The sequence below is a fragment of the Brachionichthys hirsutus genome, chromosome 15, assembly GCF_040956055.1.
Source record: "Brachionichthys hirsutus isolate HB-005 chromosome 15, CSIRO-AGI_Bhir_v1, whole genome shotgun sequence".
Classification (NCBI taxonomy): Eukaryota; Metazoa; Chordata; class Actinopteri; order Lophiiformes; family Brachionichthyidae; genus Brachionichthys; species Brachionichthys hirsutus.
Genome location: NC_090911.1, coordinates 5,273,814 through 5,288,752, shown reverse-complemented (window position 1 = coordinate 5,288,752; position 14,939 = coordinate 5,273,814). Strand labels below are relative to the sequence as shown.

Sequence of the window (14,939 nt, the reverse complement as noted above, 5' to 3'; positions counted from 1 at the left end):
AAATGGCCATTAACAGAAAAGCTCTCACCGCGCGTTGCTTTATATGGGTTTATTTTGCCCCTCGGTGCGGCTGCTAAGGCGCGTGGATTAGTTTTAAACGTCAAGGACAACGGAACGGAATCCCCGCAGGCTATTTGAAACATACAGGTAGGCTCTGTGTGACAACATTTGAAATGAAACAGTTGATTAACAGCTGTGTGTGTTTGGTTAATGGATGTGTCTTTAAGAAAACGTCCCCTTGAGTTGTGCGTCAAAAAACAGGAACAAAACAAATACTGAAATAAATATTCCTAAATCAAGAGAAATCCTCCGTGGTCCGCTGTCACATCATGTTTGACTGAACTCCAGATAGTTTAAAGTGGTTATGATAAATTAATATTTCAATATAATCTCTTGTCAACAGATTTAGAATTTTTGGTATGTAAACATCTCAAACATCATTAGATGTATTTTTTTTTTTTTTTTTTGAAAATAATTTCCAGGCTGTGGTAAAATAGAATCCTGGAACAATTCAGCGGTTGTATCATTTCTGTGTGGTGATTTCGACATAATGATGTTGTTTTAGTGAGATCATGGCATTGGTATCATGGTTTAAATATCAGAATCAGAAGTGGTTTATTGCCATTGTCAGTGAGGGTTCACAGATTAGGAATGTTTCTCGGTGATGTCGTGCTACATGTAACAGTAACTAATTTACAAAAAACATACGAGTACAGAACAGATCACAAAACAGCAGCGTCAGGAGTGGATACACAGATGTGTATTATCAACAGTATAACTAGTATAATCACGCAGTGCAAACAGAACAGTGCAAGTTACAGCTAGTAAAATGTTCATGAGTCCGGAACAGAATAATTAAGTGTTCATGTGTTAAGTGTTTAAGAATCAATAGTCATTATAGTTTGAGGATATTCCATAATGCTGGATCGGCAGCTATTTATTTCCAGCTATAAGCTATTGGCTTTGACAGATACACAAGATCTATAACGATATTAATGGCAGTGCCGTGTCTCGATTTGGATAGGTTGGGGTAATTGGAGGTTATCTGTGAAACACTTCACTGTGATAAAATAGAGGTTGATGTTAACCCTATTAAAATATAGGGTGACCATCTGGATCCAAATGTAAATTCTCAGTGTCTCAGAATTGGCATTTAAAAAAACTACTTTTGGTTAATTTTATTTTTGATAAGTATAAAATATTCACACAAAAAAAGTGACCTGGGACCCTGGGATATTTTACATATATTCAAACACAAATGTGAGTGATCAAATAACCTCAAACTCTAATTGGCAGAGGTAACAAACTAAACACCACGACACGACCTTCATGGAGGAGGGATTTGTAGTAAGTCTGCAAATTTAGCTTACAAACAGGGAACCTATTATATCAATAGGAAGTAGTATAAAGTTATAGTTATACCCGATTATCTTATGAATAGTCTTATTCGAGTCCCTCGTAAATTCAGGGCAGAAATGTCACTCGTTTCCTGTTTGTGTTGCATGTTTGTCTCCTCTTCGGATGATATCAGCAAGCAGCTTGTGACCGGTCGGAGGAGTTGAGTGTGTCAGTGATGGGTCGCAAGCTAGATCTGTCGGGACTGACGGACGGCGAGGCAGAGCACGTGCTGCAGGTGGTGCAGAGGGACGTGACGCTGCGCAAGAAGGAGGAGGAGCGCCTCTGGTCAGTCTGCGGGGAATGTTTGACACACCAGATCATTACTTTATTAATACTTCCTGATATAATCATGTGACTCACAGCCTTATGAAGACAATAATTGGGGTCAGAGGTGAAAACTTTATAATAATCGATGGCTGGCCTGGGAGTCTGGTGACTTCAGGTCAACTTGCAAGAAAGAAGATTGTTGCTTGTTGGCGCTGGACAGACTTCTTTTATGGTCAAGATATAGATAATTACAGCTTAATTTATAATCAATGCATCCTGTCTCACAGGTGATTTCAGGATAAGTAAAAAAAAACAAATCCTTCAAGAGAGAAAAAGAGATTCAAGAATCTGTGAAAGAAAGTAAAGACAATGGAAAATGGAAGTTGTGCATTTTAATATATTCAGTTTGAATGTAAGGTCTCAGATTGTGCTTTCCATCTTCTCTGAAGTATGTTCTCAAGCACCGAACAGGAAGCCGCCTCCCTTTCCTGTTATACCCAGACCAGCTTCCTTAGTGCATCAGTTCTGCCTCTAGAGCCCGGACTTTGAATCCAAAGACAGAATGATAACCTCATTGGGTAGTGCAACTCTTCATTAATCAGATTACGCTGGTAACAGGAAGGCTTCTATTCAAGATTACATGTTATTCATAGCGATTATAGTGGTGGGGACTCTATTTCATTCAAGTGAGGCAAGAAAGGTACTTAGTTCATCTTGTTCAGTGTGTTGTTTTTGTTTGGAAGAAACTCTGAAGGCCTTTTCTCAGTGTAACTTGCTGTGGAATGCCCAGCAGCACATTCAGCCTCTTCACCAGGAGTGTATTTACAGCTGAGATCCCGTACCATCATGAGACATCGCATCAAATCCCAAACGCGTGCTGCTATTTCATTCCTCTCGCCCGTCGATCGATGGGGTGCGATTTGACTTGTGCTTTTCAAGTTCTGCACCAATGACCTCTGAAATGAGCTGATCGGCAGGAGCAAAGGGAAATGAACAGTGACGTTCAGAAAGGAACACGGCTGAGTGGTGAATACAGATTTTCACAGACTTTATCTGAATATAAATAAATAGCCTGAGATGACTATGCAAGATTTATGCGGATTATTGCGACGGCCAACACTAATCACACTTGCTTCACATAGTTATTGTAATTAATCCACTGTAATCCTTCTTAAATTGTGGATAACAAACCATAGTTTTAACCTCCAACGTGCATCAATTGTTAATAGCATACCTTTTTTTTTTACAGGAAGAGTTTAAAACATTGTGAGACCATAAACTCCATTCATTTTATGCATGGACTTCCTCTTCATCCTTCTTCACTTTCTCTTATGCACACATTTCACGCTACCTTCCGTCCTCCCTCCCATTCCTCCTGCTCCTCCCCACAGCGAGCTGAAGCAGGAGCTGGATGAGGAGGGCAGTCGCTGCCTCCTGCTGTCACGCCAGAGCTGCTTCAACCAGCGCTGCTGCATCCGCTGCTGCTCCCCTTTTATCTTACTGCTCAACCCCAGGCGCCAGTGTCGAGGCTGCCGTTACAACGTCTGCAAGGCCTGCCGGGTCTACAGCAAGCAAGACAAAGCCTGGCTCTGCTCCGCCTGCCAGAGGAGCAGGTGAGCATGATTGTGATACTTGTGTGTGTGTGTGTGTGTGTGGCTAAATTAAGGATGAAAGGGTGACAGCAATGTCAAAGGTTTAAGGGTCTCAATTTACATTCAGTGTTCACTACTCAAATTTATGAAACTACTGCCCTTGGATGTAATATCACAACGATGACAGCAAGGCAGTGGAAAAGAGACTTTTTAAGCTGTTTTGTGCAGAGAAAAACGGCACCTCTAATCCATAGAAATAACCACAAACATCATTATTACCATGTTCTGTCTCTATCCTCTCCATTGTACTCAAACACATTTCATCCTAGTGATGACATGTTTTTAAACAGCTCTCAATGGTATAGTTTCTATGAAAAAATCACTGCAAAATGCCACAAATAAGTAAAGCAGCTTTTTTCTTTTTCTTTCGCCAACTTTAAGCATCAGGAAAAAATAGTACATTTTGCCAAAAGAAAAAAATTGAAGGTAGTACAAATAGCTTTTATATGATAGAATTGTGTTTAGTGCCCTATTCCAAATGAGAGTCAACTCTATTTGTTAAGACCTATGTCACTCTGCACATACAGTATGTAAACGTGCTGATCTTGTAAGTAGCAGCAGGATAATGTTTCTCACATGTATGCACATTAAATTCCATAAACTGTGTGCTTCCATCGCAGCCTTCACCTTAATTATAAAGGCATTACACACAGTTTGTTACCTCAAATTCTCAGCAGCACACTTGGCTTGTTACGCTCACACTCCGTTCACACTGCAGCTCAGCAGCACAGCGAACAGATGGAAGCTCATTAAGCATGCTCGCATGAATATCTCTGCAATATGTCATTCTGTAAGTCAGTCAGAACCTAATATTCATGTCAGTTCGATTAGAGCTACATGAATAGTACGTGGAGTCAGTGGTTGGATCATCACTGGTGGACAAATCGGACTGTAGGAGACAGTAATCTACACCCAAGCAATGAAGGTATGATTTATTTAACTTTTTTACTTTTTCCAATTAAATCTTGAATTGATATGATGAACTTGTCAGAAAACTGTGGGTTATTTACACCTTATTTACTCCTATGGAGGATTATATGGACAAACTGTCTTTAATCCGATCAGAATTAGGTGAATTTGTGACACTAAATTGTCCATAGGTGTGAGTGTGTGTGAGAATGATTGTCTGTCTATGTGTGGCCCTGTGATGAACTGGCGGCTTGTCCAGGGTGTGTAACCCCGCCTATCACCCATTGACTGCTGGGATAGGCTGAATCACGACCCGGTAACGGACAAAGCGGTTTGGAAGATGAAGATGTATTGCGTGTGTGTGTGTGTGTGTGTGTGTGTGTGTGTCAGGCTGCTGCAGACGCAGTCACTGGAGTGGTTCTACTCGAATGTGAAGAGGCGCTTCAAGAGGTTCGGCAGCTCCAAAGTGCTGAAGACTCTGCACAAGAAGCAGCTGGTGGAGCTTACTGGTAAAGCACTCTGTTTGTAATGTGGCTATTTTCTATTATGTTTGATTGAATGAGTTTTAATTAAATTGAATTCATTGTAGTTTAAATGACTAGTTTGTCCTTCCTTGATGGTCCCACCTGGGGTCCACCCGCACCAACAGTCCTTAACTTGTTTGAAATACTGAGCTCACGAGGAGGACTTCTGAAACTCCACATTGAATCTAAATTGAGTCTGAATGTAATGACTGGCATTGGAAATAGGATTTTAACAAAATAATCGGTACTAAAAATGAATTGTCTGCAGTTTAAACATTGTGAGAATATAGGCTTTGTTGCTATGCAGATGTAGTGCGTTCCTCTCTGTGTCCCTTAAATATTGGACGTGACCCAGTGCACTCTGCTGTACTTCTGAACCCAGTGCTCGCTGCAAACGGATCAGCCCGCCCGCTAATACCACATGTGATGCCTCTCTAATGCACTTATATAATTACCAATGGCTGCATTGTCCTCGGATACTTGCATCATGTTAAAGGAGCTCAAAGCTTAAAGTTGGAAAGCCACGACTGATTTCTCTCCCTGAATTTAGAGAGGATTTATTTTTCTTTGTCCTAAACTGTGCCACTGACATTTGATGTCTGTGTGAATGTGTGTGCGCATGCATGCGTCTTTTATCCCGTGTGTTTTTTAGAGGGCAGTGCCTACGAGGAGAGTATCTATGATGAGGGCAGCGTCTGTGGGAGCGACTCGACTTTCTATCGGCAAACTGAAGGTACACAGTCGGATTTCATCTTTGTTTAAAGCATTCATTTCTGTCACCTCAATCTGTGCTCAATCTAAATGTTGGAACGATCCCCCCAGATAACAACAGAAGTCTTGTTTGTGTTTGTTTCGTGTTCAGAGCACAGCATGGCACAGATGCTGACTGTGGCCATGCGGGTGGCAGAGGAAGCCATTGATGAGGCAATATCCAAGGCTGAGCTCGGCACCGCCTGTCAGGTTATTTGTGTTGTTCACAGCTTCACACCACATAAGCAATTTAACTGAACATTGCAAACATTTAGATATTTAAAGCTGTATGTTCCCAAATTAATCTATTTTGTACTGTAATACAAAAAAACCCCAAAAACTTAAATGTCACTGACATAAGAGTTATATAAAATAGTGCTCAAAATGATTGCAAATATGAAGCTTATCCCGGGAGGGGTTGCCATAGCAAATCAGCCTTCTCCACTTCACCCTGTCCTTTGCATCGTCCTCCCCAACAGCAGCCACTCTCATGTCCTCCCTCACTACGTCCATGTATCTTCTCCTGGGTCGACCTCTAGCCCTGTTCCCTGGCAGCTCCATCCTCAGCATCTTTCTACCGATATAGTCCCTGTCTCTCCTCTGGACATGTCCAAACCATCAAAGTCTGTCCTCTCTGACCTCGTCTCCAAAACGTCTAACCTTCACTGTCCCTCTTATTGTCTCATTTCTAATCCTGTCCAACCTGGTCACTCCCAAGGAGAACCTCAGCATCTTCATCTCCTCCACTTCTAGCTCCGCCTCCTGTCTTTTCCTCAGAGACACTGTCTCTAAGCCGTCCATCATGTCTGTCCTCACCACTGTCTTGTAGACCTTTCCCTTCATCCTCGCTGACACTCTCCTATCACAGAGCACACCTGATACTGTCCTCCACCCGGTCCAGCCTGCCTGCACACAATTCTTCACTTCCTTTCCACATTTGGGATTATAGATACAAAAAGCAGCTATAAAGAGAGCTATCATCTTATCATATCTTACCACGCCTGACATATGATCAATGACTGTATAAAGACACAGTGACTACAAACAGAGCCACTGCAGGAGACAAAAAAAACACTAAATGGCTAGAAAGAAATACAAATCCACAACAGATACACCATAAATAACAACAAAGAGAACCAAAAAAAGACACAAGAGATACAATGCATGTAGAGTAATTTACAGCAAAGCAACAAAAAAGGATTCATAAAATGCACAAAATGATTACAGATATGACATAAATGATTCAAAAAGAAAAGCTAGATCAATGCAATAACAAGGAGTTGTAATTCTACAATAAGCAGGAAATAAATTACAATTAAGAGTCACAAAACATTTAGGAAAATATTCAAAAGGACTCTAATCCTAACCCTAAATATATTCTTCATTTATTTGCATCATTGGCATCCATCATCAAGTATTTCTGGTTGCACAGCTACTTTCTAGTATCATTAAATATGTACATTTAGATGCTTTGTGATGGTGTGTGTTTGTGTGTTTGTGTGTACATGCTGCTGCTGAATAGCTTTCTTTTGCGTGCTTCTTTGCTTACCAGCAGAAGGAGGCCTACTGTCTGCAGGAGCACAGAGGGGAGCTCATTGAGGAACTGGCTAAAACTATTATGCAAAAAGTAAGAATGATAAAAGTGGTTTTGCTGTCTGTGCTGCAAACACAACAGATGTTTTACTGTTTGCATGCATGTGCAAAACGCCATTGCTTGATACTCACACGCAATTCAGAAAGAGGGACAATGCAGTCGATGCATATTGGAACAGAAACAGATTTTTGTGTCCCTTGTTGCATCAGAGGCTTTGATCATGTCTCTGTTTCTCCTAGATTATCAGCAGGAAGAAGAGTTTGGCTGAGATGAAGTCAGAATTTCAAAAGAATCCACCACTTCAGCATAACACTGACCTTCGTCATCATCGTAGTCTTCAGTCCACCTGTAATCAAGCTGCTATCCTTAAACACCAACCAGGCCTTTTGGTAAGGAAGGACACATAAGACACGATCAATCCAACAAAGTAAGGTGCAGGAACTGTGGAGACAGGAGGGTGTTGGTGACACATAAGTAGTATTCTCACTCAAATAACTCACATTTAGTTTCTAAGATGAAAGCAGCAGTTCAAATTAACCTTTAGATAAAAGCGAGTCATGAGCTTTTGAGTAGCTAGCTTAACATTTCCCCTCAAACAGGAGAAATGATCCCAGGGATCAGTAATAAAAAAAGCAAAGACGAGAGAATATTGAAGATTTCTTCTTTCCTCCTTCAACCCCTCAAAGTACAGCTACGAATACGAAGCAAACATTATCGCAACCGTATTACCGGTAATTAATTATGGACATTTTTTTCTGCCAAATAAGCGCTTTTAATATTGGTACATTTTGCTGATGATGCTTATCATGTATACTTACTCACTTGTACTCATATACTGAGTCAATGAAAACACAGGATTTGTAATTTTATTTTAGGAATAAATGCCAAAACAGAAATGTCTCTTGTTCCTCTAGTAGTTGAACTGTTGTTTTTCTACCGAATGTATCATCGAATCGCTGATCCTGGAAACTAGAACAGGTGACTAACATAAGCTACAAAAAGGTTTTCCCCACTTTTCATTCATGTCATTTGTCTCTCCAGAGGTCACATTCTGCCTTCTCGCTGCTGGACGCTGGCCCTCTCGGTCAGACACAAGAGTCTCCATGGGTGTTGAAGAAGGACGGATGTGGGTCAGTCATGTCGACCTGGAAGAGTGTAGACCAGCTGGACAGTGCTGGTAAGACGGTAGTGCTCGTTCATTTAATATCTGCAGCACATAACTGCTCTTTCAAGGAACCTTTTACCTTTTTTGCAATATTTAATTTACAACAGCAGCTTTTATGTTTTTGTGCAGTCTTCTCTGCCAGCAGATGTGACACGAGAGCTCGGCACAAACCTGTGCTTTGTTCTCTCGATAACATTGTTCAGAAAAAAAAATAGAAGAGCATCTTGCTGTCAATAAACAGGCAGCCGCTGAAACCAGACTTGAGGAGGAAAGACAGCAACTCACACACAATACACTATCCTCATCATTAACATGAACAAAAGCGTGAATGAATGAATGAATATATTTATTAGATAGAATGTTAGAGTACAAGTACAGTCACACAGTAGCATGTATTACAGTACAAATAAAGTCAAACATCCTGTCTAAGAGGAGCATTTCAAAAAAGCCCTTGCGGTCTTGTTTCCGTTGAAAGTCCTTCGTACATAAATCATCCACAATTAACAATACAATACGTGACGCCAAAGCAGAGAGAAACTCGCATCAGAGATCATTCTGGATTTAAGTTGCAATTCTCTTCAGCCCCTCTCTAGTTATTTGCTAAAATCACAGATCGCATCATCATAATTAACTTTTAAACAGAAAGTTATGATGTCCAAGTGATATAATAATGCGTGTCAGGCAATGGCAGCTGCTACATTTTCACCTTTCTATTTGTTAATTTTACTGTGTGTGTGTGTGTGTGTGTGTTTATAAATAAGAAGGTGGCCCCCCAGTGCTAAAGAGCCCAGATGGGAACTGGATCGCCCTGCAGAGCGCCCAGCTGTCCCGTCCCACAGAGCTAACCAAAAGGCTGGTCTACAGTACCTTGGAGAGACAGTCTGGGATAGTGTCTGCCTGCGAAGGTTTGGGCTCCGATGACAAAGCCAAACCTGAGCCCGACAGATCCTGGGGCCTTCAGGAGATTCACAGGAAGATGACCAACAGTCACTTTGACCCTCAGGATTCCCCAGGCAGCAGAGACTCCGAGAGGAACTGGAAGCCCAATAAACATTTGCTGGCTCTTCTCAAGAGGAATGTGCCTGCAGAGATCAGACATCCTTCATCATCCCGCAGGACCAGCATCATCGGTTTAAACTTTAACGTAGAAGGGGCTGAAGAGGAAGAGGAGATAAAGCAGCACACCTCTGATGCTGTGACTCCTGATACTTTGACCTCTGGCGCTGTGACGCCCGATTCTGCTGAGCAGGAGAGTAGATTCAAAGGAGACATGAAAATAGACCAGGAGCTCACAGTAAAGCTGCAACGGCTAGTGGGCCGAGTTTCTGATCCCTCCACCAGAGGAGAAGAGAATGGAGTGGGACATCCTGGTAGTAATGGACAAATGGAGGCAAAAGGTGACAGAGATGACGGAAATGAAAGTGTGCGTAGGATGGACATCGAGTGGGACGAGGGCAGAACAGAGAACGAGGACAAAGAGTCAGAATCAGACGAAGAGATGAAATGTAGATTATACAAGCTCGTCGCACAGTCCAGACTCACATATGTCACATCTACTGACGACGACTTAGACAAGGTTAGCCAGAGTGAAGAAGAGTGGGAGGAGGGCAAAGATGAACGTGTGGGCGGGAGTAAAGAACAGAAAGAGGAAAATACGGGCAGACTTACTCATAAACTCTGTCGGCTGGAAAAAGAAGTCGGTGCCAACCAGTTCTCCTCCACAGAGGATGAGCTGGACGGAATTGGCCTCACAGATGAACAGAAGACGGGGGAGGATGAGGAGGATGAGAAGCATGCGGAGCTGGCAGTAAAAGTTTGGAGATTAGCTAACCAAGTCAACGCCACCCAATTTTCCTCCACAGAGGATGAGTTAGACAGAGCAGGCAAAGGCGAAGAGGAGGAAGAGGTAATGGATGAAGAGACCCCGTGGAAACTACAGGCAGGACAAGCAGCTCAGCTGTGTGATTTATCCACTCTAATTGTTGCGTCTCGGTTTTCTCCCACTGAGCATCATCTTTATGGAGTCAGTGGAGGAAGAGGCGCCTGCGTCTTGTGGGATGAAGCCTCTGGACAGAACCAGGGTCGGAGAGAATCGTTTGGCGATTTGGACGTGAAAATGTTTGATTTCAAGGATGACATGGAGGAAAGACGGAGGAGGACCAGCCATGAAGAAGTAGCAGCTGAGAATGTTCTGGGTGTTCAAACCAAAGATGAGGACGAGGATGAGGAAGATGTAGAGTTTGATAAAATAATCGGCAGCATGTTGATGATGACTTTGGAAGACATGGAGGGAGAGAGATTAAAAGATGAAGCTGCAAAAAATGAGGTAAAAAACAGAGCGCCAGAAGAAGGACAGATGAATGAAAACATAAAAATAGAAAGTGGCGCAGAAAGCACAAATGCATCAGAGAAGACAGGAAGTTCAGGAGATCCTAAAAGTCGAGGCAACAACGCAATGGCAGAGTCAGCTGTAGATGGGAGCGATGGAGAAGAATCAAAGGAGTTGGAAAAAGATACGGAGCCAAAGGAAGAAAGACATTTTGCAAAAGACAAATCTCTAATTCTAACAGTCAGCAAGACTCTTGAGGCCGCTCAGTCAGGAATCCATATGCAAGTGGATGATGAACAAGAGGACAGGAGAGGAAAAATCACAAGCAGTGAAGTCACACCGACGTGGAGACATGCAGGAGGCTGTGAAAGTAGAGACAAGGATGGACGACTCGGGGAAACTGCAGACGGCAGGAAGCAGAGCAGCACACCTCCTCCGGAGGGTTTACGGCCACCCGAGGAAATCCAAATAGTAAGCATTAGCTGGGATGCTAACCAAAACAGGTTATAATAATAATAATTATTATTAATAATAAATACAACATAACACATTCCTTATTTTACCTAACTTAATTTTTTGTTTATATTTTTTTAAGGAAATTAAATTACATTATGTTTATTATTAATTATAATAGTAATATTATATTAATAAAAAAATGTTTAAGATTTAGATTCATGATTTTATTCAATATATTTTCAAGAAAAAAATGACAAAGTATATAAATGCTGCTACAAATGTGCTAAAAAGTGTCTTTAAATATTTCACACAACATTTTCAAAATTATAATACATTATATATAGTTTCTAACCAGCATTTACATTTAATGCTGGTAGTTTGAAAACAAGCAAAGGTCAAATGAAACCTTTTATGCCACTGATCTGATTACATTAGTCTTCTGTAGAACCACTGCCTCCTGTGTGTTCCAGAGGAACTCTGCAGTGTCTCTGTGTAATATCACCGCTGAGGTTCTGAAGGTGCTGAATGCCACTGAGGACCTGCTGCAGGGGGTGGATGGAAGAGATGAACCCCGAATCTCCACCGTCTCATTGCCCCCCAACACCAACCCCAGGATACTAGACCAGCAATTCTCCAGGTTGGAGGAGAATGTAAGTGGATCTTCACGTCGGTTTTCATTTGATCCACTATGCATGGTGCAGTCTGATGAGACTATAATGATGCCGGTCACTGTTTTTAAAAGAACAGACTTTCATTATGAGCTTACGTTGTCTGTTACTATCTGCAAGCATTTGAAAATGATCTTAACTCTAAGAAATGCTTTCATTTTTACTGTGATTTAAAGCTGGAGGCAAACATGAACAGTTTAATAGTTCAGTTCAGATCGACACTATTATGTTTTCTCAAATATAATACAAAATTATACGGACTACTGAAGTCTCAGAATAGTTAAACCTCTGCTGCAGATGTGATGCTTATCCGCAAACTTGCATCTGGCAGTGTCTCTGAGGAATCTTAGCCCCTTCGTCATGGACAAGGACCTCCAGTTCTGGAATATTCCTGCGATCCCGTGAATACTTCAAAGTCCAGTTTCCTGTGTTAGTGTTCTTTTCAGCATATGCGTCATTCTTCCTCTGCTGATCCCTCATTTAAACTTTAGATCAACCCTTCACAAGCAGTTTTAGCTGCTGTTTTCTGTTCGTAGGGGAATTGGTGCAATGCATGCACAGTAGTAGCCTTAAGGTGTGAAGAAGTGCAAATCTGGAAACAGGTTGTTTGTTAAGATTTCAAAAAGTATTTCTCAAATCGGAAAAGTACTCGGCTTCAAAACAGAGCGATGCAATGAGTTTCAAATATACAATGTTGCGTGTTGAACTGTTTGTGCTGCAGGTTTATGTGGCGGCTGGTGCGGTTTACAGTCTGGAGGCGGAGCTAAGTGACCTTGAGGAGTGTGCCAGGGGCATCTGCAGCACCACAACTCACATGGAGCTGTCCTCACTGGAGGAGCAGGTAGCGTCAGCGGCTGCTAAAGTTCAACAGTCTGAGCTACAGGTGGGTTAAAGCGAGCTGTGCACCCACATTAGCATGAATGAGGCCTTGTGAATGTTACTAAACAAAGGTCATACATGACATAACACCAGTGTTGTTTCTTTAGATTTGTGGCATCTCAACCAGAATTGCCGCTTTGAGGAGTGCTGGCCTCGATGTGGACACGCAGTCACGCGTCATGACGACGACGTTCATTCCACTCAGGGTGCTGTAACACTTCTTGTCACAAGAGTGGAATGAGCAAAACAGATTTCTGCCTTCTTTAAAGAACGTCCTTGTGCTTTAAATGTGTTTCTGCAGGCTGCCACCCGGGACTCATCGAGACAGCTGAGGAGACGGCTACCCGCTCCACCAGTAAAAGGTACCAAACTCACGTTCTATTGATCAGATAATGGTATGCAGAACATGGGCTAAAGGTTGTATAAATATTATAATATAATTCAATCACAATACAGGAAAAATAAATAAAACGCAGTTTGTAGCACATTACACAGTTATATAGTTATTTATTTAGCAACACAGTTTTCTGTACCCACATTTGTATCTATTAAATGAAAATCACAGCCACAAAAGTGCAACATTTGTCATTTTGCAGAATTTGTGAAATATCCACCCACACAACAGATCGTGTTTGATCTATTCTTACGACTTTTATTGGAGTATAAACCATGTGTACGTTCACTTTTGTGTAATCCTCTCTCAGAATACAAAGAAACATAAGTTCTGCAGTCAGGACGTCTGCAGATCCTCTGCTGCGATGGCCGACACCCTGCAGCCCACGGGCCTGTTTGTGTTCACACTCACACACACTCACACACCACTATTGCCTTTAGTTCAATTTAGACTAAACACACCTCAGTGTGAGATACTCGTGCTGTATGTCAGACTGTTGAGTCTGACTTCAGTTTTGTAATAAAATAAAAAATATATTTTTTTAGATTTCTAAAAGATAAGATTAATTACAGTATTACATGATGCACCATGCACATAAATCCTCACGTTTTAATTAAGTAGACTTTATTTTCACACTTTTTTGACATAAAATATACATATTACACTTCAGTGGGAACAACTACATCATGTAAGAAAAATACTGCACTGTCTAAAATAAATAGAGTTCAGGCTCTCTAAATTACTGATCCATTAAAACCATCTGGTATTTCTGAAACATTTAGGGGAAGATAGGTAGATAAAAATAATTTGAGTATTGTGTGCACAGATATTGCTTTATTTTATATACTGTTAAACACCAATTAAAAAAATACACAATTGAACCAACAAATATGACTCGTGATTTCCCGGGCCTCAGCTCATGGTGAGTGTGTACCGACGGCCCAGATGTGTTTGGAAATGATGTGGTCAGGGGCTATGCAGCGACAAACATCCCTTTTACCCCGGGACAGTCAGTATTACCTTATTGTTCCGTTTCTTTACCGTTGATGTCCAGGTCGTTGGGCGTTTCTAGGTATTCTACCTTATTCCACATTAGCAGCTACTCACCCAGCGCTGCATGTGGTTATTCATACATTTCTCTCCCTGAAAGCAATGGCTTCTTTTTCTCGGGTTTGATATGATGTTGATTGATTTTTCTTCTTTTCCATCTGAGAATTGTGTGTATTTCACAGACACACACGCACCATTCCCATGCATGTTCCAGAACCCACATGGAGACTTCAGAAGTTCACGAGGTGAGATGTGGGAGGAGTCATTTTTCTGTGTCTTTAGTTTTACTAAATATTTACTGCTCCGTACAAGCCGGGGGAAAGGGGGGGTGGCGGAGCCTATCTATGATCACAGGTCAAAAGGCCAGAACAGATGAACCCCAGAATGCGGAGAAGAGACAGAGTGTCAGACCAATGTCTTTAATAAAGGTTTCAACCAAAAACACTAAAAGGTTACCGAGGAGGGACGGGCTGGAACGTCCAGTCAGGCAACACAAAATCACAGCCAAAAGAAAACTCGAGCATGCCAGCTGGAAATGTTCAAAGGAGAAACCAAAAATCACATCTGAAGACAGTTCAAAGACAACGGGCTGGAAAAACACAATAGTCCAAAAACGCAAGCGAACAATCACTAAGAGGGAAAAAACTGCCAGAGAACGGAATGGTGTCATGCAGCAGGACACGAGCCAGATGCACATGCAGGCACGGGAGACAATCCGGGATAATCCGGTGACCAGTGGCACAGGTGAGCAATGATTTCATCAGGTGGTTGATGGGAGGATGGATCGCAGGTGTGTCTGCTCTGCTCTGCCGATCCGTCCTCTGCCACACCCACTGCTGAGAGAGAGAAACACGGAATGAAAGACTGGAAATACTACAAACAAATGACCACAATATGCCATAAA

The 14,939-nt window shown here is 41.8% G+C and overlaps 1 protein-coding gene across 1 annotated transcript; it reads left to right on the top strand.

The window, feature by feature from the left end:
• Window positions 1–1,558: 1,558 nt before the first annotated feature.
• On the top strand, window positions 1,559–12,976 carry myripa (myosin VIIA and Rab interacting protein a). The gene is made up of 13 exons (XM_068748852.1): window positions 1,559–1,683; window positions 3,057–3,278; window positions 4,617–4,735; window positions 5,403–5,483; window positions 5,613–5,710; window positions 7,053–7,127; window positions 7,334–7,483; window positions 8,136–8,271; window positions 9,021–11,059; window positions 11,515–11,694; window positions 12,434–12,595; window positions 12,699–12,765; window positions 12,861–12,976. The coding sequence occupies exons 1-13, from the start codon at window positions 1,574–1,576 to the stop codon at window positions 12,974–12,976; spliced, it is 3,555 nt and encodes a 1,184-aa protein (XP_068604953.1). The 5' UTR covers window positions 1,559–1,573.
• Window positions 12,977–14,939: the final 1,963 nt, after the last annotated feature.

Bases quoted from the DNA above. Each gene is read 5' to 3' on its own strand.
- myripa (XM_068748852.1), top strand. From the start codon at position 1,574: ATGGGTCGCAAGCTAGATCTGTCGGGACTGACGGACGGCGAGGCAGAG. The intron at 7,484-8,135 runs GTAAGGAAGGAC...TTGTCTCTCCAG, and splicing joins AACACCAACCAGGCCTTTTG to AGGTCACATTCTGCCTTCTC. The intron at 11,695-12,433 runs GTAAGTGGATCT...TTTGTGCTGCAG, and splicing joins TCTCCAGGTTGGAGGAGAAT to GTTTATGTGGCGGCTGGTGC.